The sequence below is a fragment of the Linepithema humile genome, chromosome 2, assembly GCF_040581485.1.
Source record: "Linepithema humile isolate Giens D197 chromosome 2, Lhum_UNIL_v1.0, whole genome shotgun sequence".
Classification (NCBI taxonomy): domain Eukaryota; kingdom Metazoa; phylum Arthropoda; class Insecta; order Hymenoptera; family Formicidae; genus Linepithema; species Linepithema humile.
This window is the reverse complement of record NC_090129.1, coordinates 10,358,358-10,386,004: the sequence shown is the minus strand read 5'-3', so window position 1 is coordinate 10,386,004 and position 27,647 is coordinate 10,358,358. Positions and strand designations below refer to the sequence as shown.

At 36.2% G+C, this 27,647-nt stretch overlaps 8 protein-coding genes and 1 long non-coding RNA gene across 16 annotated transcripts; 5 read left to right on the top strand and 4 right to left on the bottom strand.

Annotated features, from left to right (window-relative positions):
• Window positions 1-106: 106 nt before the first annotated feature.
• On the bottom strand, window positions 107-2,432 carry HSPBAP1 (HSPB1 associated protein 1). 2 transcript variants are annotated; one of them, XM_012379705.2, is made up of 5 exons: window positions 2,243-2,432; window positions 1,780-1,990; window positions 1,368-1,681; window positions 938-1,304; window positions 107-862 (listed from the first exon to the last, which is right to left on the bottom strand). In XM_012379705.2, the coding sequence occupies exons 2-5, from the start codon at window positions 1,981-1,983 to the stop codon at window positions 503-505; spliced, it is 1,245 nt and encodes a 414-aa protein (XP_012235128.1). In that variant the 5' UTR covers window positions 1,984-1,990; window positions 2,243-2,432; the 3' UTR covers window positions 107-502. The 2 variants fall into 2 exon arrangements, with proteins under 2 accessions (XP_012235128.1, XP_067205544.1); XM_067349443.1 differs by having other exon boundaries at window positions 1,780-2,432.
• Window positions 2,433-4,262: 1,830 nt separating this feature from the next.
• Window positions 4,263-5,391, top strand: mRpL9 (mitochondrial ribosomal protein L9). Its single transcript, XM_012379706.2, has 2 exons — window positions 4,263-4,518; window positions 4,633-5,391. Exons 1-2 carry the CDS (start codon window positions 4,423-4,425, stop codon window positions 5,341-5,343), a joined length of 807 nt encoding a protein of 268 aa, XP_012235129.1. The 5' UTR covers window positions 4,263-4,422; the 3' UTR covers window positions 5,344-5,391.
• Window positions 5,392-5,518: 127 nt separating this feature from the next.
• Window positions 5,519-10,286, top strand: LOC105679589 (protein phosphatase 1 regulatory subunit 36-like). 2 transcript variants are annotated; one of them, XM_012379701.2, is made up of 6 exons: window positions 5,519-5,794; window positions 6,103-6,235; window positions 6,324-6,828; window positions 6,899-7,105; window positions 7,576-7,814; window positions 7,884-10,286. In XM_012379701.2, the coding sequence occupies exons 1-6, from the start codon at window positions 5,739-5,741 to the stop codon at window positions 8,073-8,075; spliced, it is 1,332 nt and encodes a 443-aa protein (XP_012235124.2). In that variant the 5' UTR covers window positions 5,519-5,738; the 3' UTR covers window positions 8,076-10,286. The 2 variants fall into 2 exon arrangements, with proteins under 2 accessions (XP_012235124.2, XP_067205540.1); XM_067349439.1 differs by having other exon boundaries at window positions 6,035-6,235.
• A 656-nt stretch (window positions 10,287-10,942) lies between these two features.
• Window positions 10,943-15,480, bottom strand: LOC105679588 (lethal (3) L1231). Of its 2 annotated transcripts, none has more exons than XM_067349434.1 (4): window positions 13,733-15,480; window positions 13,487-13,638; window positions 11,449-12,848; window positions 10,943-11,314 (listed from the first exon to the last, which is right to left on the bottom strand). In XM_067349434.1, exons 2-4 carry the CDS (start codon window positions 13,510-13,512, stop codon window positions 11,151-11,153), a joined length of 1,590 nt encoding a protein of 529 aa, XP_067205535.1. In that variant the 5' UTR covers window positions 13,513-13,638; window positions 13,733-15,480; the 3' UTR covers window positions 10,943-11,150. The 2 variants fall into 2 exon arrangements, with proteins under 2 accessions (XP_067205535.1, XP_067205536.1); XM_067349435.1 differs by having other exon boundaries at window positions 13,770-15,480.
• A 773-nt stretch (window positions 15,481-16,253) lies between these two features.
• Window positions 16,254-20,398, bottom strand: Stt3B (catalytic subunit 3B of the oligosaccharyltransferase complex). 4 transcript variants are annotated; one of them, XM_067349431.1, is made up of 7 exons: window positions 19,849-20,398; window positions 18,835-19,533; window positions 18,450-18,760; window positions 17,841-18,375; window positions 16,917-17,378; window positions 16,747-16,837; window positions 16,254-16,601 (listed from the first exon to the last, which is right to left on the bottom strand). In XM_067349431.1, exons 1-7 carry the CDS (start codon window positions 20,118-20,120, stop codon window positions 16,575-16,577), a joined length of 2,397 nt encoding a protein of 798 aa, XP_067205532.1. In that variant the 5' UTR covers window positions 20,121-20,398; the 3' UTR covers window positions 16,254-16,574. The 4 variants fall into 4 exon arrangements, with proteins under 4 accessions (XP_067205532.1, XP_067205533.1, XP_067205531.1 ...); XM_067349432.1 differs by having other exon boundaries at window positions 16,254-16,595; XM_067349430.1 differs by having other exon boundaries at window positions 16,254-16,566; window positions 19,849-20,395.
• Window positions 20,399-20,567: 169 nt separating this feature from the next.
• LOC105679592 (armadillo repeat-containing protein 7) lies at window positions 20,568-21,740 on the top strand. Of its 2 annotated transcripts, none has more exons than XM_012379708.2 (4): window positions 20,568-20,728; window positions 20,855-21,027; window positions 21,101-21,268; window positions 21,342-21,740. In XM_012379708.2, exons 2-4 carry the CDS (start codon window positions 20,919-20,921, stop codon window positions 21,620-21,622), a joined length of 558 nt encoding a protein of 185 aa, XP_012235131.2. In that variant the 5' UTR covers window positions 20,568-20,728; window positions 20,855-20,918; the 3' UTR covers window positions 21,623-21,740. The 2 variants fall into 2 exon arrangements, with proteins under 2 accessions (XP_012235131.2, XP_067205546.1); XM_067349445.1 differs by having other exon boundaries at window positions 20,599-20,728; window positions 20,832-21,027.
• Window positions 21,741-21,766: 26 nt separating this feature from the next.
• LOC136997947 (uncharacterized) lies at window positions 21,767-24,425 on the bottom strand. Its single transcript, XR_010888487.1, has 2 exons — window positions 24,294-24,425; window positions 21,767-24,207 (listed from the first exon to the last, which is right to left on the bottom strand). It is a non-coding gene; the product is annotated as an uncharacterized lncRNA (long non-coding RNA).
• Fcp3C (Follicle cell protein 3C) lies at window positions 22,267-23,578 on the top strand. Its single transcript, XM_067349447.1, has 4 exons — window positions 22,267-22,690; window positions 22,818-23,084; window positions 23,195-23,266; window positions 23,362-23,578. Exons 2-4 carry the CDS (start codon window positions 22,824-22,826, stop codon window positions 23,464-23,466), a joined length of 438 nt encoding a protein of 145 aa, XP_067205548.1. The 5' UTR covers window positions 22,267-22,690; window positions 22,818-22,823; the 3' UTR covers window positions 23,467-23,578.
• On the top strand, window positions 24,082-26,986 carry LOC105679587 (uncharacterized). Its single transcript, XM_012379698.2, has 5 exons — window positions 24,082-25,270; window positions 25,359-25,444; window positions 25,541-25,856; window positions 26,102-26,205; window positions 26,283-26,986. The coding sequence occupies exons 1-5, from the start codon at window positions 24,082-24,084 to the stop codon at window positions 26,961-26,963; spliced, it is 2,376 nt and encodes a 791-aa protein (XP_012235121.1). The 3' UTR covers window positions 26,964-26,986.
• Window positions 26,987-27,647: the final 661 nt, after the last annotated feature.

Sequence of the window (27,647 nt, the reverse complement as noted above, 5' to 3'; positions counted from 1 at the left end):
TTATGAGAAAAAAACTGGAGGTTAAATACCTTATACATTTATGATATATAAAAACTCATTTAAAAAATATTCAACGACAAAAATTCAAAACATATAAAGCCATATATAAAATTACATATTGTTTATTAAACATTGTTTATGTATTGAAATATAAATTATTATAGTTTATACATAAACTGAAATGTTTTTTGCTATGTGCAACAAAGAATACTGGATTACCTCTTTAATTACCATCAAGTTGACGAATATTTAACATGAAACAATTAAGATGATTGATCAACTGGCTAAAGAAATTTCACAAATTTCAATTAATAAAATAAAAAAAATTGAAGTTATTTTCTTCTTTATATTTATAGCACATTTATATTATAGAAGTGCACCTGATTACAGTTTATAGATGATATTATATTAATTAATTATTTATAAGTTCATTATTAATTATAATATAACAAAATAATAATATAATCCAATATTACTAATTACATAAATTAATTGAAACAGATTAATAGTGTCTTTCTAATAATACTTCTGCTGCTTTATCAATAACTTCTGGATGACACAAAGCATTGATAATAGATTCTACAAATGAATCGTATTGAGGATTGGGTATACAATCTGCGGATGCAGTTTCTCTGTCCGGCGGATATTTATCTTTGTCTCTGTTTCGTCTTTCTCGAAGGAATTCCTCAAATTTGCGGGCTTCTGCGTCAGGTACAAGTTCGACATAAGTAGGGTATTGTTCTGCTAAACTTTTTGCACTCCACATGTCAGGCTTAAATTTTTTTATACAGCTTTCTGAAGGCGAATCTTCGCTTTCATTTGTGGGTTCATTACTCACGCACCTATTGATAGCATGTTCAACCTGTTAAAATAACGCACCATGAATTAATTAAATTGGATTTCCATTTAATCAATAATCTGCATTTCTTAAAATTACCTGCGTTGTATAAAATGTAGTTTTTTTAACTGTAAATTGTTTATAGTCTCCTATTTTAGCTATTAACAATTTAACAAGAGCTTCTTTGACTCTCGCTTTATTATCTTGTTCCAATTTTCCCCATATATTAACACTTATACTAACAGAATCTAAAGATTCCACATAATGCCACCAGCCATTAGGTATAAATAAAACATCTCCAGGCTCAAGAATTATTAATTTTGGTTTATCTGTTAGCGTTAATAAACACTCTTCTTCCTCTTCATTGAGGCAATATATATTAAATCTGCTATATATAGTTGATTCTTCATAAGGAAGTCTAACTGGTATCAGATCATTATTTGGTGGATAAAGCAACCACAGTTTCCTACAAATATAACAAATTCAATAAAAAGATGCAAAAACAAATAACTAAAAAAAGATAACAAACCTGCCATGTATTTGCGCTACCAAATTGTAACCATAAGTGTCCTGGTGACAATCAGTATGAGCACCTTTGCTTCCAATCCACATCGTAGAATTTGATCCATTTCGTCCTAATTCCTCATCAATTCCAAACTTGAGCCAATTAAAGGAGTTTATAATTTCTGGTTTATCCAGAAAGCATTGACGCAAATGCTTGTAATCGTAGTATAACCATTTATTGTATTTCAATCTTTCTGAATTCTTAACAAACTGTTCTAATGTTAAATCAACAGGTTTCACAGGAGGGCTTACATTCCAATTACGATGTTGAAGGGAACACTGATAAAAAAAAAGATACAAATTAAAATCGTCAAATAAATTTTCAATTAAATCATCAATAAAATGATCAAAAAACGTGTATAATTGCTGCAGCTCACCGTACGCTTATTATGATCCCCAATTCTGAATGGCAATGCCTTATCTCCAAATACCTCAACGAGTTCCGAAAGGCTCCATCGGAGTAATTGCCACTCGTATGAACCGTCAGATTGTCGCAACATATTTCGAAATATTATAGGTTCTTGAAGCGTTGCCAAGCAATTCTTCAGAATTGCCTGCAACTCTGATAATTGATCGCTCATAATTTCGCTAATCCAACAGATATCAGAATTAAAAACTCTACCGTCTTCCAAATTTTCCCAATTGATTTAAATCAAATTTACACCGAGTCTTTCACTTTATAACCTAATTTATATTGAATGTGATCCTGATCAGTCCTTGATACTCTCGTTTGATTTCGCCATGGTACGTTTGTTTATTTCAACAAATGATTTTTTCATCGTTCAATAGTAAACACAAACCTACTACAATAAGCAGTTACCAAAATCCATGTATACATACTAAAATTAAATAAGTTAAGTTGTCACACAACTTGTCAGTCTTCTACCGTGAAATTACAGATCTGCTATAATCTTTTTTTTCTCTTTCTAATGCACAGCACTTTTCTCATTTTGACTGTAGAGAACTGTAGAGAACTGTAGAGAACTGTAGAGTAGCAAGATCTATAGAGAGAAGGTTACCTCATGCGCAAAGAGGGACGAGGGGCAAGAGCAAGATCTATAGAGAGAAGGTTACCTCAGGCAAACCGATTGTGGGCGAGGGACGATGAAGTAAGGGGGGAGCTAGAACAGCTTGTTGGCGAAGGGCGACGAAGTAAGGGGGGAGCTAGAACAGCTTGTTGGCGAGGGGCGACGAAGTAAGGGGGGAGTTAGAAACAGCTTGTTGGCGAGGGGCGACGAAGTAAGGGGGGAGCTAGAAACAGCTTGTTGGCGAGGGGCGACGAAGTAAGGGGAGAGCATGATGATCTCATCGTCAAACAGTAGCTGTCTCTCTCGCACGCTTTAGTGTTTTCTCTCTCGCTCCTTTAATATAGAAATGCTTTGAGTTTTTATCGAAAAAATACTTTTATTTTGTAAAATATTGATAGCACTGGAAATTGTGTAATAAAAATTGAAAAGTAAATAGAAAGGCGCTATAAATTACATATATTGCAAATTATAGCGCTAGATATTTAACGTTTATAATGTTAAATATCGCTGCAACAGATGCATTTGTAATACAAATTGCTTTGTACTCGTATTTAGACTGTAATATCAATAAAAATAAAATATAATTTGGGGATATACACACAAAAAACATCATTTGTAAAGTAGTAAAATAAAAGAAAAAATAGTACATATTTAAAAATTATTTTTAAAATAATATATTATTTTCAATTTTTAATATAATTTTCAATTTTTATTACGCAATTTCCAGTGCTATCAATATTTTACAAAATAAAAGTATTTTTTCGATAAAAACTCAAAGCATTTCTATATTAAAGGAGCGAGAGAGAAAACACTAAAGCGTGCGAGAGAGACAGCTACTGTTTGACGATGAGATTATCATGCTCTCCCCTTACTTCGTCGCCCCTCGCCAACAAGCTGTTTCTAGCTCCCCCCTTACTTCGTCGCCCCTCGCCAACAAGCTGTTTCTAGCTCCCCCCTTACTTCGTCGCCCCTCGCCTACAAGCTGTTTCTAACTCCCCCCTTACTTCGTCGCCCCTCGCCTACAAGCTGTTCTAGCTCCCCCCTTACTTCATCGTCCTTCGCCCACAACCGGTTTGCCTGAGGTAACCTTCTCTCTATAAGCCGAGAGCACAAGCTTTTACATAAAGCATAACGCATAAGCATAAGGAAATTGATTGGTCTATATATAAGCATAAGCAAATGCATAAGGAAATGGACCAATCAATTTCCTTATGCTTATGCGTTATGCTTTATGCAAAAGTCTGTGCTCCGGCCAATAGATCTTGGGTACCGTCTAGTCAAAGATGAGGTCTGTTCTTTATAGCTGAACTAGCTGCACTAGTTCAGAGTTTATCTTTCTCCTTCCAATGTGAAGGGAAAAAGATAAATTCTGAACTAGTGCAGCTAGTTCAGCTATAAAGAACAAACCAATAAATACAATTGACTTTTGATTTGCGAAATGGTGCGAAATACGTGCAATTGCTTTATTTAAAAAATAATATTGTTCATTGTCTAAATGGTTATTTTGACATAAAATGCGTTCCATTTCATGCGCATAAAATGCTGAAAATCTATAGTGTACGTGACATAAACTATAGATTTTCAACACTTTCATGCGTATCATGCATGAAACAAAACGAACGAAACCATTGAGTTCTATAACATACTGGAGCGAGCCTTCCTATCCCGAACAAAGAAAACTGCGTCCGCGATTTAGAAAAGGACACATATAGCAATGTGAGGATTTCTGTCTCTTTTTACGTTCTATTGCTTATGCTGAAAACATACACTGACAAGGAAGACTAGCCTCACGTAATCTATCTGTCTTTTTCGACCGATGGAGACATCCCCACTCCTGAAAGGCTCGCTCCAGTATGTTATAGAACTCAATGAACGGAACGCACTTATGCCGATGACAAACTAACCTATCTGATTAACCTCTTTTGTCGTCTCGATTCTTAGGCATTATTTAAAAAATTCTAATTATTAGGAGTGTTTTAAACGGAAAGAAACATGTTGAAATTTCCAAGATTACTCGTAAATCACGTAAAAACATTGGCAACGCCTACTTTGCCGAACAAAGTGGATTGTTTATCCCAACAAACACGGGTAAATCTATTTAGCACACATTATAATAAATCTAACCATTTTTATCAAATTTTTTTAGATTTAACTCTTTCATGTATAAATTATACTAAAATTATATTTATGATATTCTTACAGAATACCTTCATTTTGAAAAGAAGACATCAACCTTCTTTTCATAAAAAGAATTGTAGACCAAAACATTTGAAAACAAAACATTACATTTATGATCTTGTTGAAGATACAAATACCAGTAAACAGGAGCCACTTGATTTAATTTTGACACAATATGTAGCAGGACTCGGTAGTGCAGGCACCAGGGTAACAATGCGTCCAAAACCAGCATACTCTACACTTTTATTACCAAAATTAGCAGATTACGCTACTCCCGAGAACATAGAAAAATATTCAAAATTAGTGGATCAAGGAGATAATATGCCATTTAGCTCTGCATCTGTAGAAGGAACAATAAAGTATCTGTCACAAAAACGAATATCAATTGTGATGTCAAAGGACATGCCGTGGACATTGGAGAAATGGCATATTAGAACAAGTTTCCGCAAAGCTGCTATCTATCTGTCGGAAGATACTATAACGATGCCAGAAAAACCGATATCTGGTCCAAACTTAGAGATAGAAGGAAAGGAATTTTTCGTGACTCTCACGATCAACAATCGCGAGCAGGTAAAGGTGAGATGCTGTCTGCATCATTGGACACCAGATAAGGCTGCACAAATTTGCATCGACGAGTTTTGGAAGCTGCCGACTGAGCCGATATTTCCCGAGAACAAACCAATTTTAGATTCCCTTCCTGCCTTTTGGGTAGATAAGAAAAAAGATAGAATATAAATGTTACATATTGTATTATAATATAAATAAATAATATTTAAAAATATATTTAAATAGTTATTTTTAGAAATATATCTTGATTTTTCTCCGTGATATTAAATAATTTTGTGTATAACATTTTTATGCGTTAAATGAAAATTGTCCGAGAGAGAGAGAAAGAAATCTATAGTTATCACATCGATTTTTAAATCACGATAGTGTGCTTAAAATATACATACTTGCATGTATGTACCTATATCTATCTTCCTAGAATCAATAATTAGACTCTGCTATGCCTTCACTATGTACTAGATTAGGAGGAGAACATGTCAATTTTCAGAAATTGATAACCTGGAAATCTAATATGAAATTATAAAGGAAGTTTCCAGAGTATTTTCTTGATGTAAGATCCAGATATGAGCGAGAGACACTTTGTATGGGATGAAATTACAGAAGGATTAATTCTATTGAGGTAATATTTTAAATAGCTCATAATAGAAATGATGTTATACACATATCATATATTTATCACTTTCTGTATACTGTATAGTGTTTCTTCAATTTTTAAAACTTTTAATAAAATGTTGAGCCCAATACTTGGAATACGGTATAATTTCCACGATACTTGTGGCAAAACAGCATAACCCATTTTAGTAATGTACTTTTATTACACGTTAATGCGTTGTACTTACAATTTAAATATTTTTAAAAGATAACACGGATTAATGTGAAATAAAAAATGTAAGCCTACGTTCACGTAAATTTTAATTAATCGATCAGTACGGCTAAAGCGGAAGATGAACAGGCGAAAGGACGGAAGGCACAACCTACCGCTGCTCATACACCGGAAATTTACTGTCCACATGCGTATTTAATTTTGAGTTACCAGGACATGCTGAATGACATTGAAAAGGTGAAGATCAGCACAGCCGGCCGAAGTCTGTTTACAATCTTTACTGATTAATTAATATCGAGAGAGAGAAAAAACTGTGCTTTTGCAGATTAAATTTCGGAAATATTACCTGAGAAAGGTAAAACCACACGAACCGGACGTCGTCATTCTGCAAGACATCAAAGACCTTGTGCTCTTCCTGCTTACAACGCCCGTCAGTCCCCAATTCATAAACTTCTTCCACTTGCCGATCGTTGACCGATTCTTAAGGGCGCTGATCCTCTATTTCCAACATTATGTAGAGATATGGGAAGACTTGATGCAGGAACGGGCCGCCACCATGAGGAAGGCGCCGAATCCGTTGGCGCGCGGACACAGAACCCGATACGCCGAGGAGATGCGCACCCTACGCTGTGTCTTGGGTAGAGAATACGTGGATTTAATAATGGGCTGTCAGGGCGGGGCGCAGTATCATCATATGATGACCGGCGAGAAGCGGTCGGCGGTCACGCAATCGCAGGGCGAGAAGGACCTGAGAGTCTTCGAGGCTTTGACAAGCGTGGCTCATCGAGTCGTGTGGATAGCGTTGCAGCGCAAGCATTACAATCTCATCGGTACGATGTATGATATTTCGCACGACACATTGTCGAAAAGTGATTTAACATCGTCGGATTTCTTTCGCAGAACTGGAATTGCACAGGTTGCTCCGAACCGAGGCGTACAACACCGCGCAGAGGCAAAGCAGCAGTCAAATTATTCAGGATATGCTGGAGGATGATATCCGCATACTGCACGGCCCTAAAATGGCGTTAAAGAGTAAATTGCTCAGAAACTCCCCGTTGCCTCACGAGTTGATGTATTCGGATTGCGACTATCGTCTTCTATCGTTAGGTGTGCGATGCCGCTATATTATACTTAGTCTACCCTCACGGAAATATTTTTCTAAAAATATAACGAAATTTTGCTGAAATGTATTTGGAAATTTCTCTCAATTGACCCCATTAATTAATTTCATAAATATTTTAGCAATTTTTCATTAAAAAGTAACAGTTTTCAGTTTAATTCATAATGTAAATTTCATAATGTCTAATATTTAAAAACTTATTACTTTTCAGCAGTATATTTTAACTTTCCTTATATTTCATAGTGTATTACACATTAAATTTTCATACGGAAAATTATGATTTATTTTGAAATATATTCGGTAATTTTTCAAAAACTTTTATTTTACTTTTCATTGATTTCGTAGTACTTTCAGCAAAATATTTCCATCAGGGATATTGATAAATTATGATATATTTACATCACGAGAGTGGACACCTGTAGCAAAAATAATTATATTATTACATTTCTACGTAAAGGAATAGTAGAGATTGACGCGCGCGATCCAAAAATCGCTTATCTAAAGAACGCTCTTCTTATCGAGGAGGACAAGCTATCTCAATTGGGGATTCGAGTAGGCATACTGGGTCACAATCGCTCGAATTATGATATAATGTTGAAGCCGAGCGAGACGGAAGAATCGGAATTGATAGAAATTAGCATGTTTGAGAAAAAGGCAATGGAATTGCGAAAGAGTATTCCTTCGGACAAAATCTCGGTGTGTCATTTTTACATGAATAAAAATTTTAATTGTACGGGGAAAAAAATTCGAATTTCCATGTTTTAGGATATCAAGGAACGGATTGAAAGAGGATTGTCCCCTCGCAAATCCGAATACGAATTAGTCGAAAAATTTCCAGTGAAAGAAATCGAGGTGCCAGCCGGGAGATACGACAAAGTTCGCAAAGAAGCTCGAAGAAAATGGATCGTTCGAGAAGTGAAACGACGTCATGGCAAACCATTTGATATTATTCTATAGCGACAGCTGTAGACTAAGTATCAAAATAGAATAAAATTTTTGTAAAAAAAAAAACAAGAGAATTTAGAAGAAATTAAAACAGTATTTATATTAATACTGAAGAAATATAAATTTGAATGTAAAATATAGTTACAAATATACATGCGTTGGTTGCATTATCTTTCAATTATAAAGACAACGTATTGGAAATAAAAAAAATCTTCGACTGTTTCATGAAATAACAATAAACTGATACTACTGTTAGGATCGAATATGACAAGGATAGACATAAACTGAATACTATAACGCAATATAAAAAATATGCTTATTATAATTGGTAATGCCTAATCAAGAGTAATAATGCTGATATTTTACAAGAAGATACACATATAGGTACATTTCAAGCAATGCACTTATGTTTACGATTAAATTCGGCATTGTCCCGTCCATAAATAATTATTATACCTACTTACTACCATTATACGTAATAACAATATGTATGTGTGTGTCGTGTGTGTATACACAGGGTGTATCATAAGTCACGCCCATCTCTGGAGAATGAATTGAAGTCAAAACAAGCAGAAAATAAAGAATGACGAAATTACACATTTGAGCCTTCTTTAAAGAGTTACAATCGCAAAATTTATTTGGATTATTATTTTTATCTCAATTAAAAGTTTGTAATTGTTTTGGTAACATATAGTTAAGAAACCATAACGTTAATTAACTAACGGATAGACGGTAAAGTTAGAATCACAGGTTCAAATAATCCACCACCAACTTGAATGCACAAATGTAATTTCTTCATTTCGTCAATTTATTCTGCAGAGATAAGGCGCGATACACCCTGCATGTGTGTGTATGTATATATACGTATATATACACGGCATTAATTTAATCCCCTGTACGGGTCGACCTGCAAATTATTTTGCTTTTCATGTACAAGTGATAATCTTATTATTTGCGTTTTCGTGATCACTCGGATTCAGCTAAAACATTCATTACTTTAAGTGCGTTTTGCTTTTTTGCGACCCGTTTTTTTTCTTGAACAAGTGACACGCATTACTGCAACATAAGAAAGAAAGAAGGTATGTCACCATTTTGGCACAGCAATTTTGATAATAAAAACTAGATTTCGAAAATATCTCTCTCGTGATTCTACGCACACATTCGTGTATAATAAATACTCATGCGGGTGTGACTTGTTTATCGGTGGCTAATTATTACGCGATACACGACACACAGAGTTACCCGCGGTCTTCTTTCACATTTTCATCACGATATGTATTAAAATTATCGACGATCCATATTATACACCGCTCGTTTCGTCCGTTACATCACTATTATTATATACGGGAGTTAATAACACGTGTTGCTACGCAAATGCGATTACTTTAAAAGTTATGGCAGTAAGCGATTCAGCTATTCTCGCGACAACATCGATCTAGTTTTACTTTCAGAATCTGTGCCTCGTAAAAAAATCTTCTCCCCCGGAATGATTGAAGAAGTACTCTTTTTTTTTCAAATATAACGCGATAACGATATTTTCCTTACTTAATCAGTATCTAGCGTGTCATCTTTTTATTAAGGCTGCGAAGCATATTGCACATTCAGTAACAATGTTGAAAAAAATGAAAGTTTTCCTTCGGCACTTTTTACTAAGTATCTCATTTAATTTAAATATTACAACTACTCGTCGCTGTGAACATTTGTCTACATGAATATAATACAGAATGGACAAATTGATAGTATTATGCACGTATCGTTAATATAATATGATTTATTCGATAATCATATCTCATAAATGTGATTATTCGTAAATATGTTATTGCGGAGTTCGGATAATAAAAAAAAAAACCCGTGATTATATCTATACACATATGTTATATATATATTTATGTAGACATATGCATGTTTTCCTTTTTATAAATTCAGTCACGTGTTTGTATAAATATATTCTATGCACAAGGTTTCACAATGAAAATTAAATTGTGGAAAAATGTATTTTATTTAAATAAAATTCGGATAGTATTTTCAAAGGATGATACTGCACAAAGTGTTTCTAGATTAAATGTTTTCTAACTGCAAATGTAATTGCCATTAAGAAAATAATATAATTTTTAATTGTTTTTTTTTTACTTTGCAAATTAATGAACAATTTCGCTATGACAATTTGCCCTAATAATGAGAATGATATATATACAAAGTTACATACGAACACCCCAAATATTTTTTTTCCAAATATTATGTTTTTCAAGTCTAAATTATTCTGCGCCTCAATTGATTCTAGCTCTGATTTTCGTAAACCAGAATTTCTTCTTCTCACAATTGGTATTATCATTAATCGATAACAGATAAAATCATTACAAATCAGTCATAAAAATATCTTTGTACCTATTATTTCAATAATCAGTAATTAGCTAGATATTATGTGTAGTCAATAAATATGTGGGAGCTATTAGTAGTGTAATTTAGATATAATTCCTGCTCTTTCGTTTTAGTAAAAACAAGCCATATATAAAAATGAAAACTATGTACCTTGTTTAACTCGTGTGTGTCGGAACCTAAGTCTGAGCCAGTTACGTGACATTGCCCGCTTCCTCGTCTTCCCATCGTACATTCCCCACTCTCGAAAAATGTGATTGCATTAACATATTACAACTACAACAATTTTTCTAAGCAAATTTTTCCAAGTGCAAAGTATCTGCAAATAAACTACAAATATATTGCAAGTATTATGACGATGACGCAAAAGTGTCCGTGATTATTTGTCAAAAAGGATGGAATTCTCAGTTTTTTTTTTTTTTTACATTGCTACTCGTTCGACATAAATCTACCCATGGTATTTATACCCAATGCTGTTTAATATTAAATTCATAAGTTCACTATTGTTTTTTTCTTTTTTTTTTTTTTTTTCGTTTTCGTTACTTTCTGTATGTCAATCCCTGCCATTATCTCGGACTTGCGTGGCTACGTAATAACAGTCTATAACGCAATCTTACGTTTAGCAGCGTGGACACAGACAGTACTTCTTTCTACGTTACAAGGAACACACGCGAACTCATTCCCAAAATTGTTACATTAAGATTGGTGGGGCTACGAAGCAATGTCCGACATGAGCTGGGCGAGCAATGCCGGCTCTAAAAGTCCGTTCGATTGCATCCTCTCCAAATTTCGTACATCTTTGTCAACCTCTTCCAGAGCCCGTTGCAATTCCTCTTCCTCTTCTCTCGACGGTTCGTAATCTCCATTTCTACCCTCTGCGAATTAAAACACGCGTCTACTTACTTTCGAGCGATAGATACAATAAATTTTTTTTTAATGTAAAAATTTACGAAACACACAAGACGTATCACGGTGCAAAATGTACAAAGAATAAAGATATTACAATTACCGATAAACAAGTCGTTAAAAGCATCCGGGGGTAAATTGTTGAGCACGTTGCCAAAGTCGTGCTCAGCAGAATCCAAAGGACCGAACACTTCATTATCCCCAAGCTCCACTTTGAGCCCTCCGCCCAGTCCAAGCGAGCCTAATCCCAATCCTAGATTTAAAGTAGACGCAGAATTTGAGCTTCCTTGCGGAATATTCAAATTGTTTAACGTCTTGGTATGATTTTCATTGCAGTTTATTTGGCTCATGTAATGACTTTCCTCGTGCATCAATGCGCCGCCCTTGGTCTCCACTTTGTTCGAGGGCGGCCGTTTGCGCTTCTTCGGCTTGGACTTGGGTTTAGGCCTCACCGGGATAGTTGGGGAGGTTGGCTTTTTACGAGCTTTCTTTGGTTTGGATTCTTGGGCTTTGCGGTGATAATTGTCCCTCTTCCTGGCGTGCTCCGGACAAAGAGGTAATTCGTGTGCGACATCAAACACAGGAACACAACACTGTGTGTTGTCACTAAACTTGGCAGTGCAATGCTCGAATAAAAGCTGATCTCCGTTTAACATAATATGGCGAGAACAGTGCCGGGTGCAAGGCAGAGACGTCTGTCGGCATCCTTCCGCTCCGCACAGTCCGCCGACCAACAGCGGTCCGTCGAGCACCTTGTTGGCGCCCGGCGAATCGCTCAGAGCCCTCGCGGTAGAAGCGGGATCTTTGGAGGCGGCCTCCAACAGACACCTGACCCTGTGACGCAGTACAACTTCAGCGTCATTCTCGTCGATGCGTAATTGAAGTAATTGTCGTTGTAGTTGCAAACGTAGTTGGGACAGTCGATTAGCGCGGTTTAGCGTTGTAACAGACTCGCCGGGGAACCAATGGTGCTGATAAATCGTCATGTCATCTCCGCTCGAATCGCTATCGGATATCTCATCCCCGGCTCTCGGATAATACAGCAGCGTGTGGTCCCGACTTTGCCTCCTGGACTTTAATCTCTGCAAATTTTCAATATGTCGCTGCTTATGCTGAACTACATTAGAAAATTTATGATCTACGTTCTCTCCGACGCGCCGTTCGACGCTCGCTTCCGCTGTCGCATTAACTCCAACAGTCTTGTAGCCCGCGTCCGGTACAGGCGCCATTCTTATCCTTTGCTTCAAACATTTCCCCTTTGTCTTATTGTTCTTACAACTTTGCATCACTTTAGAATTTGTAGGTGGAACCACCATGGTATTTCTTCCCGCTGCTGTGCCAAACGGTTCCGGTTCACTAAAAATGTACGGATCAACATCTTGGTGAGCCTCGGTTTTCAGCAGAGCCTTCAAGCGGTCCGAAAACTTCAATTTATTGTCCATGTTTGAGTTTTCGGAAATAGGGACCTTCATTGATTGCTCCTTCTGTCCAGATCTGTTCCACCTGCATTCTCAAACCTTCCAAATCAACTTTCTTCCTATCTAGATAAAACTTAGTTCACGCTATGTGCCCAGATCCAAGTACAAACTACACCATCGATCCAAAATATAATACTGAGAGTATAAAAATTAAAAAAAAATCTATATTTTATTGTATCATATCACAGATATTTGCTATTACGTTTTGCCAAGTAAAAAAAATCAAAGCTTACACTGCAAATATTGTTCACGTAAGCCACTGTACAAAATTCAATAAATTAAAAGGTAATACCAGTGCAATAGCAGTCATACTTGAGTATGTCAATACATTGTGTATCTAATCAGTTTTCGTCTAAATGTAAACACGTATAATTAAACAAGTCATGGAATTTGCAGTTGAACTAAATTTATCATTCTACAGACCAGCAGAGCTTACGAAACGTCATAACTTAATCTACACTTACAACGTACAGATAATACTTCAATGTATACTTCTTTCTGTATACGTCAATATCACTTAAAGCTGTAAATTGTTATGAGCTCAAGGCCTGCGCCAAACTAAGTGTTTATCGCGTACATACGACAGCGAATGTCAAGTTCCCCGGTTCGAGCAATAAGCGTGAACTTAGTCCATTGCTAGATCAGGATAAAAACAATCCTTGCCTCGCATAGTAGTCTACACCAAACATGCCCTACACATGTTTGAGCAACTGCGTCGGGTGGACGTCGGGACGGTGAGCACTGCAGCCGGATTTCTGCGTTTCAATGGTCTCAGAAGCGGCGCCAGAGCCATATCATCGAGCGAGATCTCTCCACTGTTGACACAAGCACACACGATGTCGTTTTCAACGATGTTTTATAGGTTAGGTTCGCTTGTTACATCGACAACAGGACATCGTGCAAGGATACCGTGATGAGATTTTCAGCGATGCAGCCGGAAGCGCACCTTGGTTAAGTCTTGCGGCATATTTAGTCCCCGGAAGCGAATCGAGTTAGTCGCAATCGCGTTATCCGCGTAACTGCCTGTAAATCAACTCCGTGTTTCAGTCGGTCCGACCAAGGTTGGGACAACAATGGAAATCGCTGCCGACAAAGACAATAATCGTCCCACCGATCAGGCACAGCGCAACCTTCCTCTCGAGACGGAGTCGGTCTCCTCGGACAATAACTCGAAGCGATTTCACGCACAAATTTCAACATTCGTCGATAATAACATTAGAAAGACATGTCAGACGTGCGGGGAAAGCAAAATGGCGGCCGTAGCGCGCACGAACGGTCTGTGGACGGGAAAAATCCCTGAATTCGCGGCGATATCGTCGCGGATTCGCCACCGCAATGTTCTCACGCCACGCGGAAAGTCGATTAATTTTAGATGATGTTGCAAGTGGAACGTTTCGCTGAACGAAGGGACCGATCTACGTAACGGCCGCGAGGAGATAGTTCCGCACTTTGTAGATTAACATAACCTATACGCTCGATCGTCGCTCTATGCGTGGGAAAATTGCTTTTCGACGACTTTGTATTTCTGCGCTGTGCCGTACAATAATACGCGAACGGGAGAATGCTAGGAAAAAAAAACTTAAAGAAATACATGCGCATCAACCGGCGATTAAGCGAATTTATTGTATCTCCCACGAGTATGCCTGAGACTTTTGAAAGTTACTCGGAAACTTTCCATTTGTCTCGAGCGTCATTTGCGTAAAATAGCGTAACAATGAATTAGCAACTGCGAAATGCGCGCGCGTGACATTATCTAAGTTATATTGCATTATGTTGCGCGAAAAAACCTTACGCTATTGCTGAAGTATTTCAAGGTTTTCGGATAAACACTCGATCTTTACACAATTCTTTACATACTCATTCCGTAGATAGCTCAATTAATTAGAAGGTTCAAACTATCGTGATTATTACAGCGTGAAAAAACTGCGCAAAAAAAAACTCCTTTTTTATTCCCGATAATTTACGAGGAAGACAATTCAACAATGGCTTAAATTCTTCGAACACCAATGATGATTCACATTTAAATACATAGTCATTCGAGATCATACTTTCTCTTTCACGCACATTATAATTAAAAAAAATTAAGTTGCAAAAGTATACGTAGTTTTAAGTTTTTATATGTGACTTAAAAGACCATTAAAAGAAACGAGATTTATCACAACGAAGTCTTAAAATCTTTTCCTGAAAAAACAGTTATCACATTGCGGTCACACTTGTGATAAATATCCGTAGCAGAGTGTTGGCAGATTAATTAATTGGAGTAATAATGAAATTCCGTTATCAGTTTCAAAATCGTCAAAGGTTGTTACATAAATTGATTATAGAATTTATAATTGATTAATCGCTCTACATGTTATATAAAGCGAATAAATAACTTTTTGTTGCAAAAAATATATAAAATCAATAAAAATCCATCAGTCGAGATTAATTCAATGACAAAAGTAAAATATTTTGAAATATAACGCGATTACTATTATTTGTCGCATCATTTTGATGTCAAAAAGTCTATAACCCTATTAAAAAAGTACTTTTTTTGGTACCCACCTGTTGATGCGTAAGTCGATAGCATTCCGGATTTTAATCGATATATTGCAACTGCAGCTCATCAATACACGATATGTCTCTATTGTAATACACTTGATTTTATTGTGCAATTTATTACTTATATTTATCAAAATTTATGGAAGCTATATAAAAAAGAAAATGCTGAATTGCAATATTCTTTTGCATGTTACTAGAATATATATATATATATATCTCTCTAATGTATATCATAAAAATACGTGAAATATACGGCATTTATCTTACACAAAGAATCTTTTTTTATTTTCTTATGTAAAACAAAAATTGGAGTTATTTCTCAAATGCATATTTGTAAATAACAACACTGTGTTATCACAAATGTTTATCTTTCAACAAGGTGCTATACAACAAATTGTGTACACATGACACACTCCATCTGTTTTCTGATGCTCCTGAAAATTGGCAGTCTGCTTATTTGACATATTCCGCCCGACACACACCACCATGTGCATTAAACGTACTATATAACATAAACGCGTGTACACTAACTATAGGATGTCTTACCAATTTATAAATGAATACTTCAATACAATCATCTAATTGATAACAAAGAGATAAATGAATTTGGTGAAAGTCTTTCACATCGTTAACTATTAAATGCAATATTGCCTCATAAAAGATTTAAATTAAAAATTAACTCTTATAGCAAAGTGAAAAAAAAAAAAAAAGAATTATGCAATACAATTAAGATTTGTTCTAATGAATACATTTATATAAATATGTTGACTCAGATATTGAAAATATGTATCTGCACGCTATAATTCTAGAAAATGTTTCTATTAACAAATTATGCAGGTAACAAATGACTGATGATTTATCTTTGTGAAAAGTGGAAACTAGTTTTCAAAAAAAAAAAAAAAAAAAAAATGTAAAACCGACGCGATTTTTTTCCCCAATGTCCCGAATGTTGTAAACGATTTTTTTTCTTTAAACACTTCTACTCTTCAAACCGGTTGAACTGTTTTGACAATATTAAATTCTTAGTTCGAGGTATAGTTCGTGGTAGACCCAAGGGACGGTAATCTTTTATTACAAAAGTTGTATTTGCAAACTGTTACGAAATAGTCAGCGAATCTTCGTTACGTTGTTCGTCGTTGAGGTTTCTGTCCTTTAATAACAACTGGCCGGCCTTTTATGAAACCTCGCTTACGCCGTGCAGTCTGAAACATCAATGCCCGACCCCCCATAACTTCAACTACGTTTCCAGATCAACTGATGTGTAATGGTGAAAACGGCAAAACGATACGAAAAACCATCAAGAGATTAAAAACATATGTACACACACACATATATATATATCTCATTCCTTTTTTTTCTTACCACAAGGCTTAAGTACCAACCTTTTTACTAATATACGAATTTGCGCGACGGGTGATAACCCGTTCGGAGATCGGGATTCTTGGTCTATTAAATTCTGCTGGCTTCTTCACCCTGTAAACACATTTCGTAATTAATATGGAAAGATGTGAAAGAAAAAATTGAATTAATGCATGCACAGCTGTTTACTCACCTGTAAACCCTGACAAGCCAATGTTCAGTAGTATAAGCTTCTTCCAGATATGTCAGCTGAAAGTTTTTATTGCCTATTTCCGCATTACGAGTACGATCGTAACCGTAAGGTGATCGATAGTCTATCTTAACGTCCCCAAACCGATAGTAACTGAGCTTGTACATTAACGAGTTCAGTAACGTGGGAGAACCCTCCGAGTCTACGCGAAACTCTCCTCTCTCGGTGAAGTAATCACTCTCGCGAATGTCCTGGGGATGCTCACCCTCGGCGATGCGTACCATCCACAAGAATTTGTTAATGTCGTCGCCGGAGTATCCAATCATCCCGCCAAAAATGATTAATACATAGTCTACATCCAAAGATGTCATAATTTCATAAGCGGCACTTTCATTCGAGCTCATCGCTTTACCGACCAGAGCTATGTGCGAATTATTCCACGTATTATTGTCCACGAGTGTAGTTCTGCAAAAAAAAATTGATTAATAATTTCATACGCCAATGTCAATTTGAATATACAGGGCGATTCAAAATAACCTGATGTTCTTGCAATGCCATATTCTTGAGCGAATTCTGAGACGATTTTTTCTTTTACAAAATTTTGTCCGAAGCTTAGTTTTCGAGTTATAATTGAAAATAGATAGCAACTTACGAGTTCGGTACAACGGACAGGCAGGGACGCGCAATGTATAATGGGACTGTCAAGTGTTTACTGTCGTCTCATGACGCATTGCATCGTCTCTGCCTGTCCGTTGTATCGGACTCGTAAGTGCCAAACTATTTTCAATTATAACTCGAAAACTCAGCTTCGGACAAAATTTTGTAAAAGGAAAAATCGTCTCAGAATTCGCTCAAGAATATGGCATTGCAAGGACATCAGGTTATTTTGAATCACCCTGTATATCAGATTTTACAAACGCACTGTACCTGTTAGCCATACCGGCGATCTGATATCCGTAATCCCACCAACTCATGACTCTAGCGTCATTGGGCGTGTTTTGAGCTAACCAGTAATAAGCCTCCCGAAAATCGTCGAGTATGGCTCTGCCGCCGTCATTGCTGTAGGATGCGAGAACGATAGACGGACTAGAGTACGCGTTGCTGGTCACCCACGTGCAATGCACGGTGAACATCATCAGTAGCATCAGCATGCCGATAACGACGCCGTTGCGAAGATTGGCGCCTAATCCGTCGCCGCTACCTTTCGGCCTCTCGTGCTTCATTCTACGAAGCTTTCCGGCTTTATCGTACAATGCTCTGCCGGGGCTTCGCTCCCTCTCCTCCTCGCTTTCCTCGTTGCTCTCGGTGCCGTTCCGATCGTCCCGATCCTCCTCCTTCAGATACAGCTCCACGAGTTTGCTGATGGCGACGCCAGCCAGCATGCACACCACTGGCGTCAAGGTCAACATAAGTCTCACCATCACTCCAGCGAAGTAAACGGCACTTATGGCGTACAGTATGACTGCGAAAAGATTAATATTATTTATCGCATAGAGTATTCTCTATCTCAACTACATTCTCACTCCGATTTCTTACCGAAAACACGCTCGTCATTCACGTGCTTGATGCAATACCAAAGACCGACCGGGAACGTTGCGACGAGAACGTGCAAGTCGAAGAAAAAGCTGAACCAAGTTGTCGGTTGGTGTTCCGACACCGATGCTATTATAGGGATGTGTACTTTGGCGTAACCGGTGTCCCATAGCGAGTAAAATCTACCGCTCCAGGGAGCGACGACACCGGCGTACGTCAATGCGATCAAAACTAACAGGAGTAGAGCGGCCGTGACGGCCACTACACCGCCGAAATATTTCATCTCAGACTTGGTAAGTACAGTTCTTAAGTATCTGGAATCGCAGAAATCAGCATGAGTAATCATAACAATTAACGCACTAATGTTATAGATTAAAATTGCACGTACCTGAGAGCTGCTATGAAGATTAGGAGACCGAATACACCACCCGCAGCCATATGCTCTGAAGTTCTGATTGGTTGAAATCCGACGAATGGTACTTGCATACTTAATAAAAGTCCGAGAACATAAAATGTGGTGTAACTGGTAAATAATCGATTGCTATAACGGTTCATCACCAGCAAGGCGAATACATGAAGTGGAATCAGATTGATAATGAACACATAACCACCCCATGCCGATACCATGTAGAAGTAAGATAAAGCAGTTATGCTCGCCCAAAAGATTGAACCAGTTTTCACTGATTTAACCCAAAGATAATAAGTGATTTGCAATGCAAAGATTGCAATTCCTTCGTTGTCATAACTGCCGGCCACAGATCTCGAAATGTAGCCAGGTACAATGGCGATAAAGCAAGCGGCGAATAAGCCAGCTCCAGCACTCCATATTTCCTTCGTTAATAAATATGTAGATATGGCAGTAAGGCCACTAAAAATTGGAGCTAAGAATACACATATGTCTCTTATATGCACTGGTATGTTTAGAGAGTGCAATATGTAATGTATTGATCCAGAGGTTATCATGAGACCAGGGTAGACAGTTCCGCCGACGATTCGGCCCAATGGATACCATGCTCGTTCGTCGAACCAATTTAAAAAATTGTAGAATCCATGTTGTACCATATACGCTGTTGCTCTGTAGTTGAACCTAAATATAAAATATATCTAAAATGTAAATTAGGCAAAAACTTTTATTCTTAAAGAAAATCAATAAAAGAAAACAAAAGAAATTTACTAATTTCATAATCATTAAATCTTATTCATCTAAAGATCATCTAAAGATATTCACATGTAATCTCAGATGAGAAGTGAGAAAATTCTCACATATCTTTAGATAAGATCAAAATATCACTCATCTTTACGTTATCGTTACAAAAAAATTAATTTTTCCGCTTCGAAAAACACAACAGCAGATTTCGTCAGTCGCGCGAAACTGTCGTGCAATTATACGCCGAATACGTACCAAGGATCGAACTCGTGTATGATACTCTCGAAACGTATGACCGCGAAAAGCCGCGAGGCGAAACCGGAGATCCAGGCGAGCAAAAGAACGGTGAAGGTGATAAGGGAGCTGAGGCCGGCGGCGTTCGTCAGCGTGGAGGACTTCATTTGCTTGGTCGTCGATCTCTTGTCCGGGAACATGACCTTCGCGTTCGTCGTGCCGGGCGACGACGACGGCGACGGCGACGGCGACGATGGGGATGGTAACGATGACGACGACTTGTTCGGCAGCATGTTTTGTCGCCTTGCGTTTTTTTTTTTTGCACGGACGTTAGATATACACGTTATATATCCACGTTATCAATGCGCTCACAACGTGGCACTCGCCATATATGCGTAAACACCCGCAGTACGGCGCACAACACGTTGCAAATCAAGCGGCGCGCAACAAATTACCAAATCGCTATATGCCTAAGCTAGGAGGCTAGGACACGTCGAGCGCCGGCTACGTGTTAACCATGACTTCCACCGCAGCAGCTGCGGTATTTGATAAAGACGTATCAGCGACGGATGGCACGAGAGCGAGAAAGAGAGAAAATCGGTGCGTTCGAATATCGAGCTCTGATGTGAATTTCAGCTTTGAGTTGGCGTGCGTCGATTGGTAATCTATCCACCAATGGGTTTCGATCTACTTCGGAAAATGAATCAAGCTTTATAAATCCGTATTCACACAGTGTGTGCCGTGCTTAAAGGACTATCCACACGAGTAAAATTTATAGAAAATCTGCTTGCGCGTACCATTTTTGTTTGGGTTAGGAACGTAACGAAGTTGTGCAAGGTTAATGAGATCTTATGAGATACAGATTCTTTATATCTAGTCATATATGGAGTAATATTTATAGGTATGTTTATTATAGATCACATTTTATAGAAATTATTTTAATAGATGTCAAAATCTTTCTCATTGTCAACTATTGTCATAAAATTACATCTTATGCAATATAGGTTTGTACAATATTATTTTGCAGTTAGCGAAACATAACTGTGTAAGAAAGGAATGTCAACGCTGTTGACAATCATCTCAAGTTTTCAATGTTCTCGACTAAGGCACGATTAATAGAACGCACAGGGAAAAATGGTGTCAATCGTTATGATTTTTTGAAGCTTCTAGCAACTGAATATAAAACAGCCAAGTCTAAAGGTAAGAAACAATATAAATGCATGTCATCATTTTTCAGTTAGCATAATGATAATAATGTCTTTGAAATTATTAGATGCAAAGGAACAAGTGTTGGCAAACTTAGCAAATTTTGCCTATGATCCTATAAATTACGGATACATAAGACAGCTACAAATAATTGATTTGTTTCTCTATGCTTTATCCGAAGAGAATCCAACATTAGTACGTTACGCCATAAGTGGTATTTGTAATTTATGTTTAGGTAAGAATATTTACAACTGAAGTCATATACAAAAAGTTTGGTATTTCCAATTATTAAGTAATGTTTCTTTCAGATGCAATAAATAAGATATACATTCTGCGCAATCAAGGCGTTGAATTAGTATCATCATTACTTTCTTCCCAAGATGAAGACATTGTGCTCTCAACAATTTCTACTTTGATGTTTTTAATCACACCTGAATCAAGAAACGAAATAACATCGACCGAAATAATTAAACACATGTTGGAGTTTTCACATAGTGACAATATTCGTATTAAAAATTTAGCAGCTATATTTTTAAGTGACTATTGTGAAGAAAGTGAGATAGAAAAGATAAAAGAGGACAATAAGTAACTTGCTTGAATGAATAAATATCTAGTTAAATGAAATATCACAAATATTTATTTGATTGAAATTGATTGTATAAACTAATAGATACGTTGTTAGTAGAAAAAACATCATGAAAATTCAATGTTTTGCTAGATTTTTCAAAAATCATTCTATAAGAACTTTATTCCAAGCAAGATCATTTGCTGATACAACAATGAACAATTTGAGGGAAGGTGATGAGGTGTCAGTTTTCAGAAAGATAACAAATAATGACATACTCAAATTTGCTGAATTGACAGGTGATTATAATCCAATACACACGGAATCGGTAAAAAATATAGCACATGGTGCTTTACTCAATGGTCTGGTGTCAGGGTTGATTGGTACAAAGTTACCTGGTCCAGGCACTATTGTTATTGAACAAAATCTTACATTTCCTAAACCGTGTTATGCTGGTGATTGTATACAAGTCGTAGTCAAAATCGTATCAGTAAGAAAAATTATTAAATGTGTATATATGTGTATCGCTAATGGAAACCAAGTTGTATTAGAAGGAGAGGCGAAACTTATGAGGAAGGCACTGTAAATATTTCATTGTTATGAGAGTTTGAATAAAATTCTGCATTTTCTAATATATATCTATAAATACTTTTTTATCAATATCATTTTTTCATTATTTCTATAAAAGTGAAAGATATTTATATAATTTACAAAAATATCTTTTAAACTTTAATTATCAGCAACTGTATTGCTTAAATGGCATTAAAATTGCAGTTTTAAAATGCGTCTGTTGCTCAGGAATGCAGTATATCTCAATCATAAATTAATACAAACAAAACAAAAATTAATACAAACAATTAAAGCAACAATTAATGCAACTCTTACTGCGTAAAGACTGAAGTTTTGCTTAGCAAGCATTCCTTGTGCGACCTATATTTGTTGTAACATTGCAACACAATGTGACTATAATGAGCTTTAAAGCATCAGTCTTATCAGACTTGCGTGAAGTTCTGTGAAGTGAGGTTCCTTGCGGTGAATATAAGTTAAATTACTGACACATAATTTCGGACATTTTTCCAAAAAAAGAACTTGGTATTTTTCTTCTTTTATATGTTTCTAAATAGTACATCGAAATTATATTTAATATAAATTGGCATAGTTCATGTAGCTAAAATTGAACAAAAATCAACGTTAATAGCTGTAATAATTAAAATTTCAGGGCAAAATGTACGTGGCTTTATTGATGATGGCTCTTTGCATATCATACTCTTACGCAGAAAACAATAGTACTGTTTCAAGCATTGAATCATCTGCAAAAGTCGAGGAACCTATTGGCTGTGTTTGTGGCGTATTTCTAAGCGGACAATTTAAGAGAGGAAGCAGGGAGCAACCTACGGGATATCCTGCACTCCTCCATGAATATCCTGATCGACTTCCATGCACTGTCATGGGAAATAGACTTTGCACCAGCAAATGTCTCGATGTTGTAAGTTTTTTTAAACCTGGCATTTTACTACAGCTGTTTTCTTTTTATTGCTTTATTTATATATTTTCACACTTTTTGCAATCCTAAACGCGGATATTTGTATTTTGCAGATAGTGAAATATTTACCGAACAGCCCGGCGATCCTTTGTGCTTCTCTGGACCGTGATTGTTATAGAGAAAGAGTAAGTGTGAATTAATTTTTGCTATCATATTTTTATTTCGAAAACATGAAAATTTTGAAACCATACAACTTCAACATATACCTATTTTTCGGCAGGCTTATCTTTTCATCCAAAACTGTAAGGATGAGTGGATGAATACCAATCTGTCTGCGGGCAAAGAGTATTGTTGTAAAGATGGATTGCCATACAAATGTCGTTAATGTGAATTTAAGATGTTACTTTTGTACAATAATGATAGTTTTGATAATAGTGTTCGATGATAGTAGTTCGATAATAGCATTTATAATAAACAAAGCACATTGATTTGTGGTACTTGTGACTTTACTTTGAATATCCCACCACTTGTCTAAATATAACTTGTAGATCATCAGACACGCTCCACAGAGGCACACAGGAATTCAGCACAAATATCCGAAACCATCTTTCTATATTTAGATTGTGAGGTTCGAAAATTTTATCCACGTAGTGTCAGTTCAGAATTTATGCAGATATTTCATAAAATTTTATTGGAGCAATTATGGTCTACAAAGTGTATCATTAAATTCCATTTTGATTTACTGGTTTCAAGGTTCAAGTATAACCCCAAGTAATCATTACAACTACAATGCCAGCTTCAAGTTATAAGATGTCATTGTTTAATGTGAGAACTTTGCATTCGTGACACTTGATTACTATTATGTAAAAATTGGAAAAATGCTCAAACGTGTCGTACAGTATAAGTGCCAAAAATGTATTACGTTTTGTAAAAACTAATAAATACACAATACATAGAAGCTGGAAGCCTAATACAAGAGATTCTGTACTCAATAAACAAAATGTGCGCACGACTGTTGGCGTGCCCGTTGTGTTCTCAGCCTGGATTTCTAACACTCGATGCACTACGAGCTGGACTAGTGAGTGTAGCAACTCGACCCCTCGTATGTCCTGTTTGCAACGAGGTGCTACTAGGAATAGATAAATTAACTATACATCTGTTTGGTCATACGATCAATCTGAATAATAATGCAGCGGAATCATCTAAGCATACCACAACTTCCAATGAGCATCTGGTTGCAGTTCACAATGCACACAATATCGCTTTACAAGACTGGAATGTATTGAAGACACAACAAACAGGCAAAACGCAAACTCCGAGTGACGACAACAGGACTTGTGCGGAGCCGTCAGACATCGGTATATCGAATGCGGACAATAAAATCTCCATTATAAATTCTCAAGTGCAAAATCAAGACTCAGTGAAAAGTGCGAGTCAATACGATCTCACAGCAGATTATAATTATGACGTGATAAAAGTAAATATCATGCCGCAATCGAATGAAGATCAAGATGCAGTGCTAAGATCAACCACGAATTTGCAGCAAGGAGTATTGAGAACAAATTGTGCACTGCAATACCTTTGTAATGACAATACGAAGCGCTTAAATGTATCTCAGGAAGACGCACAGGCAGAGAAAACGATTGTACCGGATTTAATAACTGTGACAAAGGTGGCGGAAGCTATAGACACCAATATCTTTGGGAATATTGAAGAAGAATGCGTGGAGTCGAATAGTGGCCGACATTTCGCGAAGGAAGGACTGATGACAAACTTGGTCGACAAAGAAAGTGACTTGTCTAATTTTCAGTCGATTCAAAATGTAATGCCAGGTGCATCGTCAGAAGAATGCAATAATAAGGAAAGTTTATTCAACGCAAAGGAGACTATGCTCAAGACAAACGCGGAAAATCAAGATTCGAAATACACGAGTATGCTGGCGTGCAGTAGTAAAGTTTTTCGAACCATAGCGTCAAAAGAAAAAACGGAAAGATGTAACATATGCGGCTTCCACTTTCCTGACACTAATATACTGACTTTGCATAAGCAATTAGTGCACGAGCAAAATTCAAAAAATATCCCGGGGAGAGCTCTAAAAAATTTTTCATGCCACTTGTGCTCGAAAGTGTTCAAAATGAGAGGCAGTTTAATGGTGCATATGAGAGTGGCGCATATTGGACACAATACAGGCAAGTGTGATTACTATACGCTATATAATTTGCTCGCTTAACTTAACGTATGTATATAAAAGTTATTATGTGTAATTGTTGTATACAGGTTCTCTGTTCAAAGACGGCCAGATTGAACTTGCATGCAGCGATGCTGAATACACCTGTCCTACGTGCGGAAAGAAATTTAAAAAAGTGAAAATATCTTCCTTCCGTTTACAATACTTGCTGTATATAAATAATACTTTAATAATTTATAAGCTTCTCTTCTCGTTTATATTTTTCTTTCAGGAGCAACATGTAATACAGCATCTGAAAACCCATGAAGGCAAACAGTGGGAATGTGATACTTGCAGTAAGATGTTTACAACAAAGTATTTTTTGAAGAAGCACAAACGACTGCATTCGGGGGAGATGCCGTACAAATGTAAAATATGTGACAAAAGTTTTACCTTTCAACAATCTTACCACAAACATAGACTTTATCACAAAGATGATAAACCTCACACTTGTGCAACTTGTGGCAGATCATTCAAAGAACTTTCTACATTGCACAATCATGAAAGGATTCACACTGGAGAGAAGCCATTTGCGTGTGAAACGTGTGGTATGTTGTGAAAAAAAATTATTAAAAAATAGTTAATGTGACATTAATAATTTGTTTCTTATTACTTAAAATTTACTAACGATTAACATTATTTTGCATAGTTTCTATAACATGGTGTGCTGTGCATGTCATTAAAAGCAGGTAATTTTCATTAAAAATGCAGCTAATTTAGTTTATAAATGTACAAGCTGAAAACAATAATCCTTTTTTGTTTTTTATTTATTACCATACTAATTCTTCTGCAGGAAAATGTTTCCGTCAGCGTGTTTCGTATTTAGTTCACCGTCGTATTCACACAGGAGTGATGCCTTATAAATGCACAATGTGTGATAAAAATTTCCGATATAAGGTACAATATAATTGCACAACTTATACATTTGATTTGTTAATAACTTTTATTTCAATTTTAATAAATTATGCTTATAGGTGAGTCAAAGGACTCACAAATGCCCTGCACAAACATCAGGCAACATCCAACAATTGTCTGACACAATTGCACAGGAGGCTGACGACAAAACAATCAGACAGCAAACAACCAACACTTTAAAAGATAATCAATCCTTGATGAACATTGTCGATAATGAAGAAAATAAATTTGTACTGATAATAAATGCCCAAGGACAACATGTTTTAGCACTGCAGTCAGAGATAAACAATGTAACTTTGGAGAGAAAAGAGCAAAAGATGGAATTTAGAGATAATGATGTAAACAAAGATTCAACAGGCAAAGTATGGAGTGCAAATAATTCCAATTCTGTAGAACTCAAAGAATCTGCAGAATCAGTTAAGAAAGTACAATCAGATAACGAGAAGATTAACATGAAAAACACAAATGATTTCTTTTCAATGGTGATGTCACCTCTCAAAAGTAGCATATCATCGCCTACTTTTGAAATGGAGCACTTGAGAGTGTCTTCACCTAAGCAGAAAGATAATTCGATAGATTCTTACACAGATTTCCCAGAAGTCTCTGACAATGCACAGATAAATATAGTGGAGCCAGGTATAGAACAGAGCTTCGGTTGCGGCAAAGACGTTAACAATTCTTTACAAACCATAAATGAAGAATCATTAAAAGAATTGTTATATGGTATGGATAGAAAATAAAAAGAATTATACATTTGGTTTAACGTGATAGTACAAATTAACGATATATTAACATTGTCCATCAATTTTAGACAAATATATAGAGAATAGATTATAATTAATATTTATTTTAGATGTAAAACTGTGATGTGATTGTGTTGTAACATTGAATTATCTTTATATATTAATTATATGAATGATAATACAAGTCAATAGATAACAGATGTCATATGTATAATTATTACTCTACCAAATAATTTATTACTTTTAGAAACAATCGAATAATAATAGAATAAAACGTTACATTTCTAATTATCTTAATTTACATGTACTTACTGTCAATATTGTAAGATTTTTATATTTTAAACGTTAATTCAGTCTACTTTTTGGGTTATATTTCTCGCTGTTTCGAGAAACTAGCGCCTCTGTTGGAGTAAAAGTAAAACATGGAATCGTAATAAGCATATTTTGGTCACAATTATGGAAAAAAACGCATAACAATTATGATATTCTTAATCAGAAAAAGTATATGCAACTTAGTAAAGAGCGATTTTTTGAAAAAATGGTTAAAAAAATTTTTCTAAAATAAGCACCGAGTAAAGATTTGTCTAACGGCTCCGAGCCGAGAGAGAAAGAGCCTAAGGGAAAATGTTTATTCTGTCTCGCACATTTATCTAAATGAAAAAATAATAATGGGGCGCCTTC

Coding starts and splice junctions, on each gene's coding strand:
- mRpL9 (XM_012379706.2), top strand. CDS start 4,423: ATGTTGAAATTTCCAAGATTACTCGTAAATCACGTAAAAACATTGGCA. Junction 4,519..4,632: donor GTTTATCCCAACAAACACGG/GTAAATCTATTT, acceptor ATATTCTTACAG/AATACCTTCATTTTGAAAAG.
- HSPBAP1 (XM_067349443.1), bottom strand. CDS start 1,983: ATGAGCGATCAATTATCAGAGTTGCAGGCAATTCTGAAGAATTGCTTG. Junction 1,682..1,779: donor GGGATCATAATAAGCGTACG/GTGAGCTGCAGC, acceptor TTTTTTTATCAG/TGTTCCCTTCAACATCGTAA. Junction 1,305..1,367: donor GTAGCGCAAATACATGGCAG/GTTTGTTATCTT, acceptor TTATATTTGTAG/GAAACTGTGGTTGCTTTATC.
- LOC105679587 (XM_012379698.2), top strand. CDS start 24,082: ATGTGCGCACGACTGTTGGCGTGCCCGTTGTGTTCTCAGCCTGGATTT. Junction 25,445..25,540: donor GCGGAAAGAAATTTAAAAAA/GTGAAAATATCT, acceptor TTTTTCTTTCAG/GAGCAACATGTAATACAGCA. Junction 25,857..26,101: donor ATTTGCGTGTGAAACGTGTG/GTATGTTGTGAA, acceptor ATTCTTCTGCAG/GAAAATGTTTCCGTCAGCGT.
- LOC105679592 (XM_012379708.2), top strand. CDS start 20,919: ATGTTCTCGACTAAGGCACGATTAATAGAACGCACAGGGAAAAATGGT. Junction 21,028..21,100: donor TAAAACAGCCAAGTCTAAAG/GTAAGAAACAAT, acceptor TGAAATTATTAG/ATGCAAAGGAACAAGTGTTG. Junction 21,269..21,341: donor TATTTGTAATTTATGTTTAG/GTAAGAATATTT, acceptor TGTTTCTTTCAG/ATGCAATAAATAAGATATAC.
- Stt3B (XM_067349430.1), bottom strand. CDS start 20,120: ATGCTGCCGAACAAGTCGTCGTCATCGTTACCATCCCCATCGTCGCCG. Junction 18,761..18,834: donor ATCTTCATAGCAGCTCTCAG/GTACGTGCAATT, acceptor CTGCGATTCCAG/ATACTTAAGAACTGTACTTA. Junction 17,379..17,840: donor ATCGCCGGTATGGCTAACAG/GTACAGTGCGTT, acceptor TTTTTTTTGCAG/AACTACACTCGTGGACAATA.
- LOC105679588 (XM_067349434.1), bottom strand. CDS start 13,512: ATGTTTGGTGTAGACTACTATGCGAG. Junction 12,849..13,486: donor GGTGTAGACTACTATGCGAG/GCAAGGATTGTT, acceptor TTGAGAATGCAG/GTGGAACAGATCTGGACAGA. Junction 11,315..11,448: donor TTTTAACGACTTGTTTATCG/GTAATTGTAATA, acceptor TTTAATTCGCAG/AGGGTAGAAATGGAGATTAC.
- Fcp3C (XM_067349447.1), top strand. CDS start 22,824: ATGTACGTGGCTTTATTGATGATGGCTCTTTGCATATCATACTCTTAC. Junction 23,085..23,194: donor CCAGCAAATGTCTCGATGTT/GTAAGTTTTTTT, acceptor TGTATTTTGCAG/ATAGTGAAATATTTACCGAA. Junction 23,267..23,361: donor GTGATTGTTATAGAGAAAGA/GTAAGTGTGAAT, acceptor ATTTTTCGGCAG/GCTTATCTTTTCATCCAAAA.
- LOC105679589 (XM_012379701.2), top strand. CDS start 5,739: ATGAGCGAGAGACACTTTGTATGGGATGAAATTACAGAAGGATTAATT. Junction 6,236..6,323: donor TGCTGAATGACATTGAAAAG/GTGAAGATCAGC, acceptor GTGCTTTTGCAG/ATTAAATTTCGGAAATATTA. Junction 7,815..7,883: donor TTCCTTCGGACAAAATCTCG/GTGTGTCATTTT, acceptor TCCATGTTTTAG/GATATCAAGGAACGGATTGA.